We start from the raw sequence: 21339 nt of genomic DNA on the forward strand, positions 1-21339 counted from the left end.
ACCTAGGTATTGGAGGTTAGGTACTTAGAGGGGCATTAATGGAAGCAAAAGAATGTGTTCACACGTATGGGGAAGTGATCCGGTTAAAAAAATAAAAAGTATATATTGAAGTGTAAACCTCTTTACCAATTAATTCCAGGCGCAGTCGGTGGCAAGGCAACTATTTGGATTTGGGATTGGGATAGGGAGGAGCGAAGGAACCAAAGAAGACTTGTTGGAAAAGAAAAACCAACTGGGAGTTTCGCTTTTTGAGTTTAGTTTTAGCGAGAACATGGCAACGGCAGCGATCGAGACAATGCGTGCTGAAGCTGCAGCAGCAGCAGCAGGAGACGAGATGTGCATTGTTAGGACCATGAAGCAGGGAGAAGGTCTCAGGCAGTATTATCTTCAACATATACATGACCTTCAACTTCTTGTTCGCCAAACGACTAACAATCTCAATCGCCTCGAAGCTCAGCGTAATGATCTCAATTCTAGAGGTATGCCGATCTTTAATCAAAACCCTAGGTTTTTTTTCCCTTTCTTTCTTTTAAATAGATATTTTCTCTGAAGAAAAAACCCTAGATTTCACTTGCTCATGGTCGTGGGCGCTGGGATTTCACTTGATTGGGTTCGTGAGAGTTATTTTAAACTTTTAAAAAAAAATTCTGGGTTCTCTTTTCTTTAATATTGGTTTAGGATTTCCGTAAAGAGTGGGTTCTTAACCGAAGATTGGTGGGTATCCATTAATTTTTGGACTTGTTACACCTTGTTTTGCTCTTTGTGTTTCTGGGTGAGGGGTTTATTTTGCTCATCCTTTTCAGAAATGTTATCGATTGGTGATGTTATGATGTTGTTCAAAATTGTGAACTGAACAGTGAGAATGCTTAGAGAAGAATTACAACTGCTTCAGGAGCCTGGATCGTATGTTGGAGAGGTGGTAAAGGTCATGGGGAAATCCAAGGTTTTAGTCAAGGTGAGTCAGTGGGTTTTGTTGGTACTCAAAAAGTATGCGAATGGTGTGTTTCTTTCTGTTGGTTGTCTGTTAAAAGCGTGTTCATCTTTGTTTGGTGTGAGCTGTTATTTTATAATTCTCTTCTATGCTTTGTTTTTATAATCTGTCCTTGTATATACCTTACACTGGAGGTGGATATTGAAAATTTTATTATGATGGTTTGCACTCAATGTATAAAATATGCATTGTTTGGGATACTAACAATTTGTTATCTAGATTCATTATTATCTTTGCTAAGTTCTGTTGGACCTGTCTTTATAATGGTTTTGTAGAAGGTACTTTTCATGGCACTGCTTGGTGAATGGTAACTCTGAATTGAATGGAACTTAATGCCTGATATAGCTCAAAATGGTTTTTGGCTTTTGTACATAGTTATCAAAGAAAAATTTTAGGTACCTAAATTCCATAAAAAATAAAGGAGAAATAGAGGATGATATTTAATGTAGAATAGCTAATCTGCAACCAATTCTATATGAGGATCATAAACTCTTCAATGAACAGCAGCATCCACAGGGTATTTTGAGGCTTTCTTCAAACAGCAACTATGGTAGATCAAACTCTTCTATTGAATTAATCAATCCCAGCAGTAGTTGGGAACCTCTGTTCATCTCAGATTTGCAGGGAATTGAAATAAAAACCAGAATAGAAACAAAGAAGAAAATAGAAAATAGAAAAGAAAGATAGGATTGGATCGAGTATCCCACTCTCTCCCAGGTCTCTCACCCATGGCTCTCACCGTATCTGCCTCTTTCAGGAGCTGTCTCTCACAGCCATTAATGGTTTTAACCAAGCTCATTCTTTTTTCTCAAACTCGACTTAGCTGTTTCAGCCCATTTTTCTTTTATTAACTTCAAATCGATTACAGCATTATAAACTTTTCCTGATTAAAAACAATTACAAAGTAAACCCAATCCCAACTAATTAGCTAACAAACAAAGAGACCTAAAAGTAGAAACTATTGAACTGCTAATAAACCCCTACGCAAGAAACTATAATTCCCTAAATTATAGGATGATAGCTGTAATAACCCTCCAAAGGCTTCTCCATGCAATGGCCATGGGGCCCAACAAAATCTGAAGAAAATTTTCTATTAGGCTGTAAGATGGCTAATCTTTAGCAGAATTCGATTCTAGAAATATCTCTTCAAATAAGGTTGGTCGATATGGCCAATCATTTGCCAAAAAGAAAGCTGATCGATCCCTATTATGTAGACAGAATATTGGCTTGACATGCTGGACGATATCCTCTTTAAATCTGGAAATATGCTAGCTCAAAATCTATTTAAATCTGAAGATAATCTTCCACAAAATATGCTGGATGAAAGGGGGAATGAACCTGGATAGGTTCTTGCTCATTCCTTATGTTATGATCCTCAAAATTGGAAATCTGGTCCGCTGGAACGTGCTCCATTGAACCAACCAAGAACCAGGCCACATCAGACCAGGCTGTCTCCCAGAGCGATTCTGGACTGGTTTTTGGGCCTTGTTCCTGTAGCTACACATGTGCTGGAACCTGTGAGTTACATCGATATTGCTTAAAGAATTAGATTGGGGCGATGAGGTGGAGGGGTGTGTCCTAAGTGTTTGTGATTGACATTCATTTAAATCTCAAAAAGGAAAATTTTCTTGGACAGTTATCGACCAGCGATGAAGTATGGAGCTGAATGTTGGATAACAAAGAAACACCATATGAACAAACTTTGTATAGGACTAGTAACAAGTATTGCTTTGAATAAAACAGTGAAAACTGATTCATGTAGCCAATCCCATTTAGCTGGGATAAGGCTGAGTTGAGTTGAGTTGAGTTGAGTTTTTGAGATAGTTATCAAAGGAAGAAATTGATGCAGATAAGTCACCTAAAGGGCTTATTTTATTGGAAATGAGCTTTGGGTTGGGTTATGTATGTGTTGGGCTTTTGATCCCATGGGTTTTCTTTGTAATGAGCCTAAAATATGGGTAAAAAGTAGGAAAATGGGATTTACTTCATTAGTTTATTTAGAGTCTTGTTTTTGAGTCAGTTTCTTTCATTATTTTAGTTTCCTAGTTGGTTTATGCTACATTATTAGTTAAGGATTGGATGTTTAGGCCTTTCCTTTTTAGTGTTTGACTCAATTTTTGAGTCTTCTATATGTTGGAAGGGTCTACAGCCTTGTACACGAATTTGATTAATGATATTGATAAAAAAAAACATAGCTTTGTGCTTTCCTCTGTGAAAGAGTATGGTGAGAGACTAAAACATGGTGTTAGGCCATGGGTGAGAAACCCAAATCTGAGAGAGACTACCCTATCTTTTTCTTCCCTTCTTCGATTTCTTGGATTTTATTTTATTGATCTGAAATTTCCTACAAATCTAAGAACTGATCGAAGTATTTACTGTTGCTGGATCTGAAGTTTGCGATCCTCTTGTGGACTGGTTATCACTTGTGATTGGTCTACACTAGAAATGCTTGTGCTGTTGTTGTCTACATATTAGGGCCCTTTCATGCATTTGGAGGTGTAAATTATAATTTAAGTGGATATGATGGAGAGTTTATTCCTTGGATGATGGAAGTATTCTTGATTGAGTGGTCATGTGAAAGATACATTAGGAGATAAATGCAACTTGTAACATGGCTATAAATGCCAGAGAGATATGGTTGGAGCATAGTTGTCATCACGGCGATCCAAGTCGGTGGAGGGGTGTCACGTCGATATATCAACATGCCATGGCGAGCATGTCGACCATATTTTATTTTAATGTTTTAATAGATGTATACTCAAGCCATGTTTTATTTTTTCTCTATTGTTTCTCAAGTTTTAAGGATGGCAATCTTGTAATTAAGCAGAATCTAAGAAAGGGCATAAAAGGGTTTTGATTTAATGACTAAGGGTAAACTTGGAGGGATGTGTAAAGTATGGACAAAGGGAAATAAAAGAAGAGAAGGGTACTTCAGGAAAAAAGCAAAAATAAGGGTTTGTAATAACCCACGATCGGATTATGGATTTATGGTTGTCTTCAACCTTACGACTCAGCCTGGGACGGAAAACAGCGCAGTACGAAGGAGTTAACTCCTTCAACTCTTCTCGGTCCAGTCTAAACCTTCAGGCGAAGCATCGCCACATGATGTTCTATCAATTCCAGCAAGAACTCATCACAGAAATCAACTAAACAAGGAGTATTTAATTCCTGGAATCAGATCTGGCGACTTCTTAGTTGCAAAACAGAGAAAGAGAGACAGGAAGAAGAAATCGAAGAGGGAAAGAGAGACAGGAAGAGGAAATCGAAGAGGGAAAGAAGAAATAAAGAAGAAATCGAAGAGGGAAAGAGAGACAGGAAGAGGAAATCAAAGAGGGAAAGAAGAAATAAAGAAGAAATCGAAGAGGGAAAGAGAGACAGGAAGAAGAAATCGAAGAGGGACGCCATGGCGTAGGTCGCCATGCATGCTTCTTCAGCGCCAGGACGCCATGGCGACTCCATGACAGCTATGATTTAGAGTGATGGCTTATGAAATGAGTTAGTTTTGCATTATATTATTTAAAATAATAATAATGCTCCATTCCATAAGCATTGTTGCAACATCACAACCTCACATAAAAAATACAATTGTTGTTTCTACATTGAACATTATTAAAGCAACTTGGAAAGAAACCTTCATAAATGTCAATTTCAAATATCAATATTTGCTGAAATTCGCTGGTTCATATGTGTAGAAGACTTCACGGGGAATTTAGAAGTTTGTTTTTTTTGGCAGTTGTAATTTTTTTGGGGGGGGGGATTTAATAATTGTGGAATCTCACTTGAATGGCCTACCAACAGATGTTAAAATGTCACAATGTATTTTTGGGTGTCATTTACAGGTCACTAATTGGTCTTTTTAGAGTATTGTTGGTAGAGATTTGAAATTTCCGACTTCTTTGTTTTGCTGCTTGTGCAGATAAGACACTGTTATTTTTTTTATGCTTTCTTTTTCACTTTTTGCCATGGTTTCCTGTAGTTGTCTTTTTTAAAACAATTTAGTTGTTAATGTTATATAAAATTGCAAGTTTGTTATATCCTTAAAAAATTGTACTATGGCAGTAAATTGAACAACTGGGATAGTACAGTGTTTCGTGCTTATGAAGCATAACTTCCATCTTGGCATGACTACATTAGTTTTGCGTTGTGCGAATTGAAAAGGTTAAAAAACGAAGAAGTGGTGTATCCTGTCAATATCATCTGAATTTGGAAGCATGCGAGGCAGAAAGAGTTTTCATTCTCATTTTGGATCTATTTTCTACTAATAAGTAGTGAAAATTAGCTCTTCTATTTGTAGTTACAATAGATGGGTCCTAATGTTGTGATTTCATTAACTGTACCCTCCCTTTCTGTATTTTATTAGGTGCACCCTGAGGGGAAGTATGTTGTGGATATTGATAAGAACATTGATATCACAAAGATCACACCATCAACCAGAGTTGCTCTTCGTAATGATAGCTATGTACTTCACTTGATCTTGCCAAGCAAAGTAGATCCTCTGGTGAACCTTATGAAAGTTGAAAAGGTTCCTGATTCGACATATGATATGATTGGCGGTCTTGATCAGCAAATCAAAGAGATCAAGGAGGTTTGTTAACTGAACAGTTCAAATTCATTAACATCATTCTCATTGTTATTATTCTTATTCATGGAGAATGAGAATTATCTCGAAGGGTCCTTTTATTGTTTTTGTAATTTTTTTACGAGTCATATTCATTATCAATTCTAGTTGTTGTTGAGAGTTCTGTGAGGGGAAGAGAAATCCCCCAAAGGAGGCTCTTTACTATCTATGGCTCAAGTTTGAGCTGCAAAAAAACAAAAAGAGCAAAAAGCCCTTCTATATCCATTGCCCAAAGGAGGCCCTTCATTATCTCAAACTTTGTACTGTTTTGGCACAAAAAAAATTGCAATATTTTCGTAGTTTAATGTTCATAGTTGAATTTTGAGTTGGTTATTTTGATGCATTTCATCTAAGAGTCTCTTAAGGGTACTAATTATTTGAAGGGATTTCTTATTGGATGTGTCAAATAATTTGTAATCGTACTTTTTTGCTTGGTAAATAGTGTCATTTCACATGTGTATTCAAAAAACGTGTATGGCAAGGACAGCTTTGGAAAATGACATAGTGATGAGTCACTTTCCAATTATTATTGAAAACCCTTTTATACCCTTAACTTAAAGAACTTTTGGGAATAAGAAAAAAGGGCAATTAAAAGAAGGTGTCAAGTTAAATACATATATACCCATGGAGGTGTCATTTAGACACTCCCTTGCTTAAATTTCTATGTTTGCTGTGCTTTAATTTTTGTAGGTCATTGAGCTTCCAATCAAACACCCTGAATTATTCGAGAGTCTTGGAATTGCTCAACCGAAGGTAATTTAACCTTGTCAACTTTGCATGTAATAAACTTTGCAAGACTTTGATATATTTCAGAAATCTAGCTAATTAATTTTCGTCATGGATTTTATAGGGAGTTCTGCTCTATGGGCCTCCTGGTACCGGGAAAACGCTGCTTGCAAGGGCAGTAGCTCATCACACTGATTGTACCTTCATCAGGGTTTCTGGTTCTGAGCTAGTTCAGAAGTATATTGGTGAAGGGTCAAGAATGGTCAGAGAGCTTTTTGTTATGGCCAGGTTTACTTGATTCTCCTCCTTGGACAACTTAATATATCTGAGTCTAATACAAAAAAATTATATAACCAGCAGCTGTTGATAATTCTGCTTCGTGGAAGTCCTTCCTGATATAACCATCTTTTTAGGTTTATCGGTATTTTTGTCTTATATCTAGTTGTAAGATAGTTGAATGATTTAATGCTTCCACTACATGTAGCTATACTTTCTCTCTCTCTCTCTCTCTCTCTCTCTCTCAACTAAATCTTGGTGCTTCGATTTCGGGCCTGGCCGAAACGGAATCCAGTTTCAAAACCTCGAAATGGGAACTGACACGTCTCGATTTCAGGCCTGACTGCAACCTCCTTGAAACCGAGATTTAGAACCTTGCTCTTTGTCCATCTGAGTTGCCGATGTTGACATATTAATTTATGCATCTGCTCAACGTGATTGTTATAATTTATTTCTCATTCTATAGTTTCTGTGAATCTTGCTTTTGCAGGGAACATGCTCCATCAATCATTTTTATGGATGAAATCGACAGCATTGGATCTGCTCGAATGGAATCTGGGACTGGAAATGGTGACAGTGAAGTGCAACGAACAATGCTGGAACTTCTCAATCAGCTTGATGGATTTGAGGCCTCGAACAAGATTAAAGTACTTATTGTTTCCTTAATATTGAATTCTGAAAATTGTTGAGAATATCAACAGCATAATGTTAAGAACCTGAGTTCATGCGGTGGGCCTGTCATAACTTGTCATTTCTCCCCCACAGGTTTTAATGGCCACAAATCGGATTGATATTCTGGATCAAGCACTCCTTAGGCCGGGAAGGATCGACAGGAAGATTGAGTTCCCAAACCCTAATGAGGAGGTATGTTCCATGTTCAACATTAAATCCTAATAATTCAGTCTTGGGTTTAAAAAAAATAAAAGGCAAGTGTCACTAGCAGAGGGGTCCAGAACAGATCCATGCCTGGAACTGACATGGGCCAAGGCACTAGTTGTGCAGGATATGGTCTAGATTGGCAGTGTCATAACCTTCCATGGAATCTAGGTGCTGGCACAGACATTTCAACATGTTATTAGTACAATGCTTTGTTAACTAGAAGTTGAGAGAAATAAAATATGAAATATTTGAGCTTTGTGGCAGATTCTTCTATTTATAATTTAATCTGTACATGATGATTGTTATATGATGCGAGTTCTTTTGCTAATTTAGTGTCTGACCCATCTGTTTAATTTTTTCCAGTCCCGATTTGATATCCTAAAAATACACTCAAGAAGAATGAACTTGATGCGTGGCATTGATCTGAAGAAGATCGCAGAGAAAATGAATGGTGCTTCTGGTGCAGAACTGAAGGTGTGTATCACCAGTTATGCTTAAATCTTATCTGTTGGTTTTCCTTCACCATCATCTCCATGTTAATTTACTTTGTCCTGAACAGCCTCTCCCAAACCCAAAACAAAAGGAGAGGGGGGGGGGGGGGAGTTTGTTGGCCAAACATTGAAACCAAATTTATCCTTGTTATCACCATTTATCTGAACTTGTTTTGGTTCTGGGTGAACCTAAAACAATTTATTCTTACACTGGAACTGTTCTTCTCCTGGCTGCAGGCAGTGTGCACAGAAGCAGGTATGTTTGCTCTGAGAGAGAGGAGAGTCCATGTGACACAGGAAGATTTTGAGATGGCGGTGGCCAAAGTCATGAAGAAGGAGACAGAGAAGAACATGTCTTTGAGAAAACTATGGAAATAGTTTCTTTTTTTACCCTTACTCTGTGGTTGGGAGAGGATGATTCGTGAATGTTTTCAGCAGAAGGGTACAATGACATTACCGTTCGTTAAGATCACACTTCTCATTTGTTTTATTAAGTTGAACTGGAGACGCCTGCTTACAAAGTTCTAGTGCCTATGAAAGTTTTGGCCCACTATGTGTGCCTTAGCTTTTTTTCTTAATTGATGTGTTACGTTCTAATTTTATTTAGGGAACGTGTTTGCTGCCAGATTACGTGGCCCCTGTGCCAATGGGAGCACGTGCACAGGCATCCAAGGGGAGGGGAGGGGAGGGGAGGGGTGGGATGGTCATTTCATCGCCCATGTGAGGCGTGAGGGCCTAGGGGGTGTTGCATGGCAGCATTCTTTTTTCCTTTTATTTATCTGTAGACTGTAGTCTAATAAAAAGAGGTGGGTTAGGGGATGGGGGACATTGGACATGTGGAATGTGTTGAATTGACATTGTTTTTATAGTAATCTTTTAACATCAAATTTAAAGTGTTGATGGTTTGGATGAGCATTGGTATGATCTTGTATATTATTTTGACTCTTCTGGTGCCTTTTCTTTTAAACCAAATGGTGGTTCTTTTGGGTTCATTGAACCCTCTAGGGCATCAGACAAGGATATCCCCTCAATCCTTAATTTTTTAGCATGGCTATAGAGGAGTTATAACGCCTTTTGTAAGTTTATAGGAATATAAAATTTCTTTAAGGGTATTAAAATTGCTAGATCTACCTCTGAAATCATCGATTTGTTTTTTGTAGATAATACCTTTTTGAACTGATGTTGTATCGCAGCGTAGCCTGTGCCAAGACACAAGGGCCTGCTATTTAAGGGGGTAGTGTGGTTATTTTGCCCACACCCATGTATCTGGGCACAGCTTGCGTCTCCGGCACATGATATATTCTCCTTACTTTTTTTAAGAGCAATTCTGGATGACATTTTTCCTATTCAGCTTATTTTACATCTTCTTCAAGATATTTCTGATCAAGAAATTAGGGGAGAGGATTGGGGATGCTGTCAGCTTTCAGTAAGCTAGTGGCATATATCAATCATAGAGTTGGACACAAGAGGGCAAAGGGGTGGGGTAGGGGGTTTCCAATGGGGGAGTAGAGAAAGCATGACACAGAATATCCCTTCCTCTCTGAGACTTGGGGTCTGAAGAAAGCTGGGTGTTAAGGAGATTGATCAGAAATCTTGTTAATTGGGTATTCCTCTCCTACTTTACATGGTTTATTGAATAGTCTATTATTGAAAGTACCCTACTTTTTCTGGCTGGTCTTTCAGTTTTAATTAAGTTATTTGCCCGAAAAAAAAAAAAAAAGTTTTAAACTTTTGAAGATGATGATTTGGGGAAGATGAGGGCATTTTGGTTTTTTCAAATTTTAGCAAATAGGTCAGGGCAATTAGGTCTTTTCAAATTTTAGAAGAGATAGAAGAAAGGGTAGTTTGATCATTTTCTAGCATTTAACTCCCATTTAGGGGGTAAAATAGGGGTGCTACGTGGAATTTTCAGGGGGTGCGTGTGGACTTGTCAGAACCTTAGGGGGGTATGAGGAATATTGAGTGCATTTTAGGGAGTATGCGTATTTAACCCTTAAAAATATACATGGCTAAAGCCTCTCTCTATAACCAAAATGAAGCACAGTAAGTGAGATTCTTTGAGCTTATTATGATACAAGCATATGGTTTAGCATGGCTCCCTATGTCTTCAGTACTTCTCACACGAGAAGAGATTCCAATAGCTTTCAGTATCTTCCTATACTGTGTTCTAAGTTGAAAGCATTTAAGCATCTAAGGTTTTTCCCGGAGGCCCAATTATGTTGCAAGTTGCAACCTAGACCTAACCCAAGTTCACTGGAAATAGCTTCTTTGCGACAGCAGGGTTAAGGCTGTTTACATTAAGACACCTTCCCCAGTCCCGCAGTGACGGGAGCCTTGTGCACTGGGTACGCCCCTTTTTTTTTTTTTTCTCTTTTTCTAGAGCTAACCCAAGTAAATCCTATATGCACCAATGTTATATACCCAGAAGCCAAAATTTAATCTCAAGAGAGTGCCATTATTTAAAAATCTCAGCTGTCAATGATAAGTCTATACACTGTTCTTGGTATAATATACTCATCAGTTCCTACTACAATCTATATCAATTCTGCATTTATCTCCATATTCCGGTACTAGACCCTTTAGCTAAGGAATCCCTGTCAATGAATACTCCTTTGCTGAGAAAAAACAGCAAAGTAGATCGATCTCCTATGCACAAATTGATCAACAAATTAACTTGCAAATTATACGTTCAGAATGGCTCAATTTTGCATGTCGTTCTCAGCTTTGGTCCTCATGGTTAAGCTTAGTGTGTTAGGGTTTGAACTACTGTTAATCTGAGAAATCCAATAAGAATTTGCACGGTTATGTGTGCTTAGGCTCTGAGCTTTCTGTTCACATGGAAATAAAATAGAATTACATGATTTTTACTTGAAAATGCACTCTTTTGAACTAGTGCTATACATGGTTTGATAAATTGAATGCAATTGGTTAAAGTATTATTTTATTAACTATTATAACTTGCATAAACATGACTGAACTACCACCACAATCCAGGTGTTCATAACTTCATATGGCCAAGGTCGAATGGTGTTGATAATGACTTATAAAGATAACAGTTATGGGTGGTGGTTCTACGGGTGCCCTACACAATATCACCTTACAGTTATGTGTTAGACTAGAGCCTCACATGCCAGTGAAGTGACGATGCTCATCCCTAACTTTGGCAATTGTTGTTCATGATATAGAAAGAACGAGGAAAAAAAATAAAAAAGAGACACCATTAATTTCTATTGAATTTTAGGAGAGCAGTCTTGCATGTTCTACTACCATGAAATGGCATGTAGGAGGACCGGTGCCTTCCCACATGCAATTTGAAAGATGAAATAAAATACTGGATACCCTAGAATACCTCTGGTCCCAACAGCAGAGAACTATAAACCGTGATTGAATGGTTCATGAGTGAACAAGCAAATCACATATACAATGTGCAACAAAGGAAACCGTTTTTTATGATGAAAATTTTGTTTTCCTAGATTCAGTTCAGTCAGCTCGCAAGGACTCTAAGCCCACAACAAAAAGAAGGAAAGAAAAAATTGGAGAGGGAAGCAAAGCTTTTAAGAACTGTTATTCACATTTTGGCCACATCATCCAAAGAAATGCTAAAAAAGATGTAATTTCTCTTCCCTCGTTCCACGACAGGTTGCCATGCATTAATAAATACATTATATGCATCGATATCTCACATGTTTGTGGCTAGGTCCAAGACATTTCCTTGCCAAGATGTTCTTTACCTCCTCAACCAGCTTCTCTCTCTACAGGAGCTTCAGTAATTTTAGACGCTCCTCATGCTCTGGGTCCAGCTTTGGTGGTGTATAACACCCACAAAGATCCTCGACCACATATTCCTGCAACATCTAACAAGTAAGAAAGATTGCACATCTCCTTGCTTTACAAGTAAGAAACATTGGCTACCTTTCTAAGGCATCCTATTTTAAGCTACATGCCACTACAGCTACTTTTAACCCAACTTGGTCTCATACTCAGCAGGACATCTTTCCCAAAACATAGGGCCCTCCCAAAACATAGGGCCCAATAAGCTCACATGCACAAAATTTACTTATATGAGCAATGATCCTGCACAGGGACATTTCTAGAAACAACTAGACAAGTAGATCCTGTAGTTGCAGTGATTTGTCACTGGTGGTAATGGCATTTTAGGCACAATATACATTCTTGTGAATGTCCGTCAGAGTTCTGGGTATTCCTGGTGTTCATGGCAATGAAGCTCTCCACTAGCAGAAACACCAAGGGCACCTGGAGTTGACCACCAGGAGTGTCAACTGCTCCGTGCCCCATAATTGTACAATGACAAAACTAGAGGGAGAGGGGTGACTATTTATATCACTCAGGCCTCAGCCCCAGTGAGTTGAACCGCTATTATCAAGTTTTAAGTAACCAGAATCAATGAATCCCTGAATATTCACAACAGAGAATAACCAATAGGGGTTTTTACCTTCGTGAGCTCCTTCTTTGTGAGGATGTGGTAGTGTCTCTGCCAGATCCTCTGGGTGGCCATGGTGGCAGCAAGAAAACCATAAGCAATGCCAAGTATGGCAAATATGACAACGAAGATGATTACCAGGGCAAAGCATGCTTCCATAGAAGCTGGGAAGCAGTCCAAAATGCCCCATCCATAACAACAGTTCCGACAGCCAGCCATGCATGGGTCACTATTGTTGAAAGAGGAGCAATGTAGTATGAGCCCAAAAAACCCCAGCAGCACAAAGAAGGCTACTACACCTGCATTTTCCAGGGGATAATGAAACATATCATACATCAGTGTTTGAAACCTTGGTCTCAACTTTAAAATTAGAATATGCTTTACTTAACCCCTGAAAAGTAAAGGGGGAAAGAGAGCATATTATGCTGATATTTATGATCTGTCCAGGCCTTGTCCTAGGCAGATGTTTCCTTCTAACTGGTATTACAAAAAAAATGTTGGCTTACAACTAATTGGTTTCCTAATTCCATCCTAACAAGGCCATTGTCTGCAAAAGTGTATTTCTTTAAACGGTTACATCATGATTAGCCAAGTATCTCAAGTTTTATCAAGGAGGGCTACAGGGGAACTATATGGCATGGAGAGTCACACCTCCTCACCTGTACTTTCTGTACGCAATTGTGTGCTGGAAGACAGCTTTAGTGGCCTCACACCTATATCCTTACTGTTCAGTATCTTTTTAAGGTTTACAACTAGGGATCTGTAGATGCTCATGGATTAGTAAACAACACCAACAACTCAGCCTTATCCCAACTAAATGGGGTTTACAACTATATGGCTACATGGATCCTTGCCTTTCAATCAGTTCTATTCGAGGTCATACTTGATACAAGACCTAAGCAATGAATGTCTTTCCTCACCACTTCTCTTGTGGTCATTTTAGGTCTGCCCTTGGCTCTTTTAGTTCCTTCAATCTGAATCAAATCACTCCTCCGTATTGAAGCATCCAAAGGCCTCTTTGTTGAATATGTCATGCCACACCTCAAACAACTTTCTTGTAGCTTATTATCTATTGGAGCTACTCCGTAATCAACTCTAATATGATAATTCCTTACTTTATTCTTCCTAGTTTTGCCACTCTTCCATATCAACATCCTCATCTCCACTACACTAAGTTTATCTATATGATGCTTCTTAACTGCCCAACATTTCACACCACACATCATAGCTAGTCGTATGATTGTCCAATAAAATTTTCATTTAAGTTTCAAAGGAATACATTGATCACACAACACTCCGGACGCACCTCTCCACTTCATTCATCCTATTTTAATTCTCTGTGAAACATAATCCTCTATATCACCTTCTTTATTTATGATTGAGCCTAGATACCTAAAATAATCACTTTGCAGAATCTCTCTCTCATCAATTTCACCATCTCATTATCCATCCTAGTGCAACCAAAGTTACACACTGTATACTCCGTCTTCGTTCTACTTATCTTAAAACCTTTTGATTACAAGGTTGATCTCCATATACTCCGTCTTCGTTCTACTTATATTAATCCCTGGTTTTGTCTCATCCACCAAAATAATATCATCAACAAAAAGCATACACCAAGGAACCTCATCTTAAATGTTTTTGGTTAAATCATCCATGAGAAGTGCAACGATAAGGTTGCTTCATTATGACCAAATGGTCACGGGTTCGAGTCTGGAAACAACCCCTCTAAGAAAGCAGGGGTAAGGCTGCGTACATTATGACCCTCCCAGCCTCGGGCACTGCGTACGCCCTTTTTTATTCATGAGAAGCGCATACAAATAAGAGCTTAAAGCTGATCCTTCATGTAATCAAATTATAATTGGGAATTCACTACCTTGACTCCCCACAATTCTTACGCTAGTCACCCCACCATCATATATATCTTTAATTATGTCCACATATTTACTTGAAACACTTCTTTTCTCTAGTACTTACCAAATTAACTCTCCAGGGACTCAATTATAAGCTTTTCTTAGGTCAATAATGACTATATAGAGATCTTTCTTGCAATCTCTAAATCTTTCCATGAGTCTCCTAAGTAAGTAAATAGTTTCTATCATGGATCTACCTAGCATAAAACCAAATTGGTTCTCCAGAATAGTAGTATCTTGTCTCAGGTGGGTTTAAATAACCCTCTCTCATAATTTCATAGTATGACTCATTAGTTTTATATCTTTATAGCTATTGCAGCTTTTTTTTTTCCTTTTGCTAAAAGATTAGATCATATTAATGAAAGAATGAGAAAAAGATACAAGAAAAGGCTGGGCACCTTTATGTCTCTATAGTTATCACCTTTATTTTTGTAAATCGGAACCACAATGCTTCTCCTCCATTCATCCGGCATTTTTCTAGTGCTCATAATCTTATTAAACAGCTTGGTTAGACAAGATAAACCACATATTCTCAAGCTCTTCCACACTTCTATTGGGACCTCATCCGAGCCTTGTGCTTTGCCTACTTTCATCCTCCTTAAAGCTTGTTTTACTTCAGACACCCTTTTTTCCACATAAATCTGCAAAATGTGGTGTCTTGATGGGAAATGTAGTCTTCCGGGACGCTATTACTCGAAGTGTCTTTATTTAGTAGGCTGCAAAATAATCTTTCCATCTCTCTTTAATTTTCTCATCTCTTATTAACACTTTACCATCTTCACTTTTAATACATCTAACATGTTCGAGATCTCGACTCTTCCTTTCCCTCATCTTAGCTATCTTATAAATAGCTTTTTCTCCTTCCTTTGTGCTCAAATTGGTATATAAAGATATTCATGTTTCTTCGCCCTTGCTTTTCCCACAATCTTCTTAACTTCATTTTTAAAAAATTTATATTTTTAAATCCTCTACATTCTTAGTCCTTTGCCATACCTTAAAACAAGATTTCTTAGTCTTAATGGCTGCTTGAACTTTATCATCACACCACCAAGTCTCCCTAGAGAATGACGTTTACCTTTCGATTCTCATAGGACATCTTTAGCGACCTTCTTAATACAAGTAGTCATCTCATTCCACATCGTATTAGTGTCTCCCTAAAAGTCTCACTTCCCTTTTTTGACCACTTTATCAATAAATGATTCAAAATATCTCCTTTTACGCTCCATCACCTTGTCTTAGGGTAAATAAGCTCAACTTTCTTACGATTTTGCATAGTGATGCACATATCTGACCACTAATCTATGTTGTGTGTTTAGGCTCTCCCTTGATTTAATCTTACAATCCCTACATAACAATCTATCAAACCTTCTAGTTAGGAAGAAATCTATTTGGCTACTATGATGCCCACTTTTGGAGGTAACTAAATGCTCCTCTCTATTTTCAAAGTAATGTTTACAATGAATAAATCACAGCAAAATCTATAACTGAGATTCCCTCATTCCTCTCTTCAAAACCATATCTTTCATGTACACCTTCATAGCCTCTATGATCTTTCCCAACATGTCCATTCAGATCACCCCCTATAATATCTTTTCTCCTTGACTAAAATCTTGCACTAATCCATCCATATGTTCCCAAAATTGTAACTTACTACTTTTATTCAATCCTACTTGAGGTGCGTAAGTGCTAATTATATTGACAACCTCTTTCTCCAACACAAGCTTGATGGATATAATCCTATCTCCAAATCTTTTAACATCCAGCCATCCACCACATCATCCTTTAAATCCTTTATCCATTACTATGCCCACTCCACTTCTATTACTTTCATCCTCCATGTACTAAAGTTTAAAGTCGTCCAACTCCTGAGCTTTTTTACCTTTCCATCTAGCCTCTTGAATACATGCTATGCTAATCCTTCTTCTCATAACATCTATCAATTCTAGACTTATACGTGTTAAAGATCCAATATTCCAAGATGCTAATCTAATCCGCACATGCATTAGTAAGATGGAAGAAATTTCTGTTTAAATTTGAAGTTTATTGCAGCAACTTCTGGCCCTTAGCATAAGATAAAGGTAAATATAACAAACAGACCAAGAATAACGGATGGGGACCAAAAATATTGAAGAATCATACCAATGCAGTAGTAAAAGGGTATTGGATGTTTTGACAGTATACGGTCCCAACTGTCGTTGAATGAATTCCGGAAATTCCCATTTTTGTCCATAAAGTACGCAAAGCCACCCATTAGAGCAATCACCTGAAAACATGAGGTATTATAAGGGGAAAACAATATTTACTTTTGCTCTGAAATAGGAAGATATGCATGAGGAAATTTATCTTTCCCACCAAAAAAATGATAAGTAGTTCCCTTCCCTCCCCCCTACCCACCCCCCAAAAAAAGAAAAAAAGAATGCAAACATATCTTCAGATTTTAAGAATCTAAAGTCAAATTACCACAGATTACTCACAGTACACTTCCACACAGCACAACATGGTCGTTGATCAGATTGCTCACTTAGTTTAAGGATATAACATTGTGGTCAAAAGATCTCCTCAAGAGGTGGAAATGAATTTCCAACACCCCCTTCCGAAACACACATACAAAGAAAATCGTAAAAATATTCCATTTGGTGTAAAATTCTATTAAAAAGAGATTCTACTAAATAATTACCCAGTTTTATCTATCAGATGATAGCATGAAAAGGGCCTGATTTTCCATGAATGGTAGTTCCACACATGGTTCAAAATTTGGTCGAAATGACCATGATTTCACGAAAAAACTTCAGATCCGGAAAAAGTCAAATATAAACACAGGTTGATTCACTAGGTATGCAGAATTTCAATCGAAATTTTGCAGGCCAAAATTCCGGTTCCTACTCCGGTTTCACAATCGTTTCGACCAAAATGATACAAAACAGTGCATATAAAAGCACTGTTCCAAATGAAATGGGTCGAAAGTAGTGAGTTTCGAGTTGTTTCTCCTATTAGAGGGGGGGGGGACACTTCAAAGAACACTAGATTTTATATTTTTGCCAAATCAACCTACATTTCTTGGTGGAACAAAGTGTTGGGGACTACTACAATGCATCTACAGGCTATGAACTAGGTTTAATATGGAAAATCCCAGCATTAAAAAGATAAAATTTAATTTGTATCCTTGGCCACACGTCTGTAATACAATTGATAAGGGATCTGTGTAGTGTATCAAACGATCTTATTATTTTTTGAACCATAAAAGTCTTTTGTATTATTTAAACACATGCAACCAGACCCATGAGTTGCACCATTAGCAATCAGAGCATCCAAGACTTCATATGATTGACAAACATAGACACTCCTACCATTTCAATGGAAAATATGTCTATGGATATGCTGTATATGTAAAAATCGGGGTCTTACTTACAGTTTGAACTGCCAAGAATACGAGCAGAACATCTCTTGCCACAAAAATTCTAAATTTTATTTTACGCCAGGAATAGTCCTTCAGTAATTCAACTCGAAGATGGAATTGTGCCTTGCAAGTTGTGCAATGTGAAAAAGCAAATCCTTCCTGTACGAAGAAACAGAAAAAAACATTAAATTTGTATTGTCATCAACTTCACTCAAAGTGTACACGCGTTCATTCAAATTATTGGATTTAGAGTCAAGAGAAAGAAAATGTACCTTCACTGAGCGCCAATGGTCAAGGCATGACCGATGAACAAACTGCTGGGTTCCTTTGCACATGCAAGGAGATATCAATTCTTCACCTGTAAAAGAAACAGCATTTATGGCGATCGTGAAACATTAGCTCATATTAGACTTGTTAAAAATTATGATCTACATCACTACTCCCTTCTCAAGGTCATTCTGTAACTTTTTGACGACATACTTCTTAGTATAAACATAGGCCATAGCAGTAGCAACAACTGCATACTTTTATGATAAACAAGCAGACAGCTTCATTGCCTAATGAGTGAAAGGACAAATTCACAATGCAATGTTTCACTTGGAACCAGGCCACTTGACTGGCTTAAAACTACTAAGGGATAAAGTGAAAGTCACAATAGCAATAGCAACAACTGCACCCTTAGAAAAGAAATAAGGGACATAATAGTGAAAATTAATCTTCTATTTCAACTAATCCAACTCCAAAAAGAACAAAAGCATGAAACATGCTAAACTTAATCCAGACTATTTGTTTTTGACCTTCCATACAATAGTAGACTGGACTTCCAGGGTCTCGTAGGATGAGTTAAACCATCATAGCATGGCACAAGAGTATGGTAGTGACTGCAGGAGTATGAGGTTTAAAATAAAATTCCAGTAATGTCAGTGTTATTTTATATCTTTCACTTTTTTTGGGGTGGTAATGTTTTATATATCTTTCACTTGCTTAGTAAATAAACTAGAGTTGAACTTCACATTTGAACATCCAACCAAAGTTGACATAATCATCCTAAAATTATTTCAGAACTCGAATAATATACACGATAATATTTTCCAAGGGGCAAGTTGGAGGGGGAAGGACTCCCTTTCTTGAAGCATGGAAGGTCTGGATTCAATACAAAATGCAGGAAAGGGAAGCAACTTATATAAACAAAGCATATAAAATCTCTCCTAAAAGGAACTATGGTTCAATTATCAGAAAGTGAGCATTACCTTGTTCGCCGTCGTACTCTAGACAGATACGACAACAAGCCGCAGAAGGAGCTTCGACCTCAACATCCTTTATTTCGTTCGAACTTTCCGTCAACGAGTTAGCCTCATTCCCAAGCAGGGGATCAGAGTCACCAGGACTTCGTTCCCCCGCCGGTTCTAACTGCAGCTCCCTCTTCATTGTTGTTGAACAGAAACCACGAGAGGTTTACAAATCCTAGAGTAATTCAAGATCATCAAATTCAAGGAATCAAAGTCCGAACCATTAGAAAGTAAAAAAAATTAGCGACCCAAACAAAGAAATTCGGCGCAGACCTTAACAAGTAGAAAGCACCAGAGGTTTCTAACAAAATACAGAGTTCAATGGGCGACAAACGGAGAAAATCACCAAAAGATGCAGACAGAGATAAATTATAAACTTACGAAGAATTAATATAAATTCGAAAAGAGATTAACAGTATTATGGATAATTGTTCCGATGAAATTGAAGAATAAATGTGAATTTGATGAATTTACCAGAATCTGATGAGGAGATTGAAGGAAGAAACTCTAGAGATTTAAGAGAAAAACGAAGACGCCGAGTTTCTGTAGCGAATTCACGAGAAAACCAAAAGAAGAAGAGAGGAATAGTTGTGCCACACCTGCACACCAAAGGAGAAAACCTGTCTATATGACGCGTGTTGCGTACCTCGCACGTACGAAAGCTGCATTTCTTCCTTTCCTGCTATGCAAGCATTTCTGGGCCCTTTCCATAGTGGACGAAAAATGGGTATGTTTCCTGGATTTAGCTCGTCTGCGGGGCCCATAGATTTAAACTACATAATTCGTGGGCCCCTACACTAGGGTTTTAGATTAGAATCGGCGCGAACGGATCATTGTGGGTTTCCTGTCTGAGGTATCTGTAAGGACCATAGAAATAGTAAATAGATCAGACGGTTAGACGTGATTAGATCTAGTAGATGATTCCTATTGTGTTTATAAATAGCCTTCTTAGATGGGCCCCCAACTCTTCATGATGTTGGAGATTTTATGCTTTAAACACGTGTCTGGGTCTTGTCGTTCTCGATCCGAAGGTAACTTTTATTATAAAAAGGGATATTGTAAACTATTGATAAAAAAATTCGTTGTGTAGCCTGCACCATGGTGGGAGTCGATAAGAGCGTATTCAGAAGCATTTGATTGAATGAGATTTTTAGTTCATTGATATTGAATGGTATTTTTGTGTGGTTCTCTGTCTGGATGTGGGAAGTAAAAATCATGTCTCGGGAATGGTAATGCAGTTTCCAAGGGTTAACTGATTAGGTCCATCACCCCCTAGTATGATTTCGATCAGACTGAATTGGTTTTAGGTATGTAAACCAAAGCCGATCCATTGAGGTAAAGTTTTTGGGAATTGGGAGCTTTATATATATTTTGTATAGAGGGGGGAGATCGAACCGGGGAGAGGCTAAGGTACCAGCCAGGAGACTCGAACTCGCGACTTCCTAGTGAGCATGGGCATGAAGCGCACCACGACTCACCAACTTAGCTAGGCAGTTGTTGGTATTCGATTTCGATTTTCTTTCAGCTTTCTTTAACATTTCTTATCAGTTCAGCATCATCGGTTACAGTCTAGTTCGATACATCCAATAGTTATAGTTTCTATCGGTTTCTAAAAGCCCAAACTTTATCTGAATTGTTAAGAGTATGGTTTGTTTTTTAATCAGGTTTGGTCGGTTCGAACTTCGGACTAGGATTTAAGTTTAAGGTATCAAGATAGGATCAATTGTATCGGCCAATTCATATTGGTAACAGCCATGCCGATACTAGCTCCATTGTCTCTGTTCAAGTGTAAATTTTCAAACCAAATAGATTTATTTAGAGAAAATTACATATACCATCTTGTAGTTTGGTCCAATTACAAGTAACCCCCATTGTTTGAACAATTATATCTGTACCCATGAAGGTTGACGGTGTTAGAAAGGGGTTAATTTTAAGATCTAAAAGACAGTTTCACACTTATTATATCTTCAATTAAAATGATAATTTTCTAAATACCACTTTTACCCTTGTCACATCTTCAAACCTAAATCTCCAAATTGTTTTTTCTTCTTCCTACAACCCACCTGCCACCATCATCACCACCTCCAGTAATAGCACTAGTGGCCAGCAGTCAACATCCCCAAAATTTCACTTGATATCAGCGATCAGAAGAAAAGTAATTTCAGAATTGCATTATGGCAGATATTTCAAACTAGAAAAAGAAGATTTTAAATACCAACAACAATAGGTGTCAGAGGAACACCAAATACAAGTCGAGTGGCCTCTCACAACAACAGTGCCCTAAAATCTCATTAGAATCTGATGGTTAGATCCACATT

The 21339-nt window shown here is 37.8% G+C and overlaps 2 protein-coding genes across 4 annotated transcripts; one reads left to right on the plus strand and one right to left on the minus strand.

Annotated features, from left to right (window-relative positions):
- Positions 1-215: 215 nt before the first annotated feature.
- Positions 216-8412, plus strand: LOC122651846 (26S proteasome regulatory subunit 8 homolog A-like). The gene is made up of 9 exons (XM_043845401.1): positions 216-479; positions 858-955; positions 5352-5576; positions 6300-6362; positions 6460-6623; positions 7102-7258; positions 7377-7475; positions 7854-7964; positions 8219-8412. Exons 1-9 carry the CDS (start codon positions 272-274, stop codon positions 8357-8359), a joined length of 1266 nt encoding a protein of 421 aa, XP_043701336.1. The 5' UTR covers positions 216-271; the 3' UTR covers positions 8360-8412.
- A 3102-nt stretch (positions 8413-11514) lies between these two features.
- On the minus strand, positions 11515-19589 carry LOC122651847 (E3 ubiquitin-protein ligase MARCHF1-like). Of its 3 annotated transcripts, none has more exons than XM_043845404.1 (7): positions 19496-19589; positions 18983-19196; positions 18005-18090; positions 17745-17891; positions 16475-16598; positions 12435-12721; positions 11515-11826 (listed from the first exon to the last, which is right to left on the minus strand). In XM_043845404.1, the coding sequence occupies exons 2-7, from the start codon at positions 19158-19160 to the stop codon at positions 11734-11736; spliced, it is 915 nt and encodes a 304-aa protein (XP_043701339.1). In that variant the 5' UTR covers positions 19161-19196; positions 19496-19589; the 3' UTR covers positions 11515-11733. The 3 variants fall into 3 exon arrangements, with proteins under 3 accessions (XP_043701339.1, XP_043701337.1, XP_043701338.1); XM_043845402.1 differs by having other exon boundaries at positions 18005-18095; positions 18982-19196; positions 19496-19588; XM_043845403.1 differs by lacking the exon at positions 19496-19589 and having other exon boundaries at positions 18005-18095; positions 18982-19353.
- Positions 19590-21339: the final 1750 nt, after the last annotated feature.

This window comes from Telopea speciosissima, chromosome 2 (assembly GCF_018873765.1).
Source record: "Telopea speciosissima isolate NSW1024214 ecotype Mountain lineage chromosome 2, Tspe_v1, whole genome shotgun sequence".
Classification (NCBI taxonomy): Eukaryota; Viridiplantae; Streptophyta; class Magnoliopsida; order Proteales; family Proteaceae; genus Telopea; species Telopea speciosissima.

Excerpts from the sequence above, each read along its gene's own strand:
- LOC122651846 (XM_043845401.1), top strand. The coding sequence starts at position 272 with ATGGCAACGGCAGCGATCGAGACAATGCGTGCTGAAGCTGCAGCAGCA. Across the intron at positions 6,624-7,101 it reads GAGCTTTTTGTTATGGCCAG|GGAACATGCTCCATCAATCA; the intron begins GTTTACTTGATT and ends TTGCTTTTGCAG. Across the intron at positions 7,476-7,853 it reads TCCCAAACCCTAATGAGGAG|TCCCGATTTGATATCCTAAA; the intron begins GTATGTTCCATG and ends AATTTTTTCCAG.
- LOC122651847 (XM_043845402.1), bottom strand. The coding sequence starts at position 19,160 with ATGAAGAGGGAGCTGCAGTTAGAACCGGCGGGGGAACGAAGTCCTGGT. Across the intron at positions 16,599-17,744 it reads TATTCTTGGCAGTTCAAACT|GTGATTGCTCTAATGGGTGG; the intron begins GTAAGTAAGACC and ends TCATGTTTTCAG. Across the intron at positions 11,827-12,434 it reads CAAAGAAGGAGCTCACGAAG|GAATATGTGGTCGAGGATCT; the intron begins GTAAAAACCCCT and ends TAGATGTTGCAG.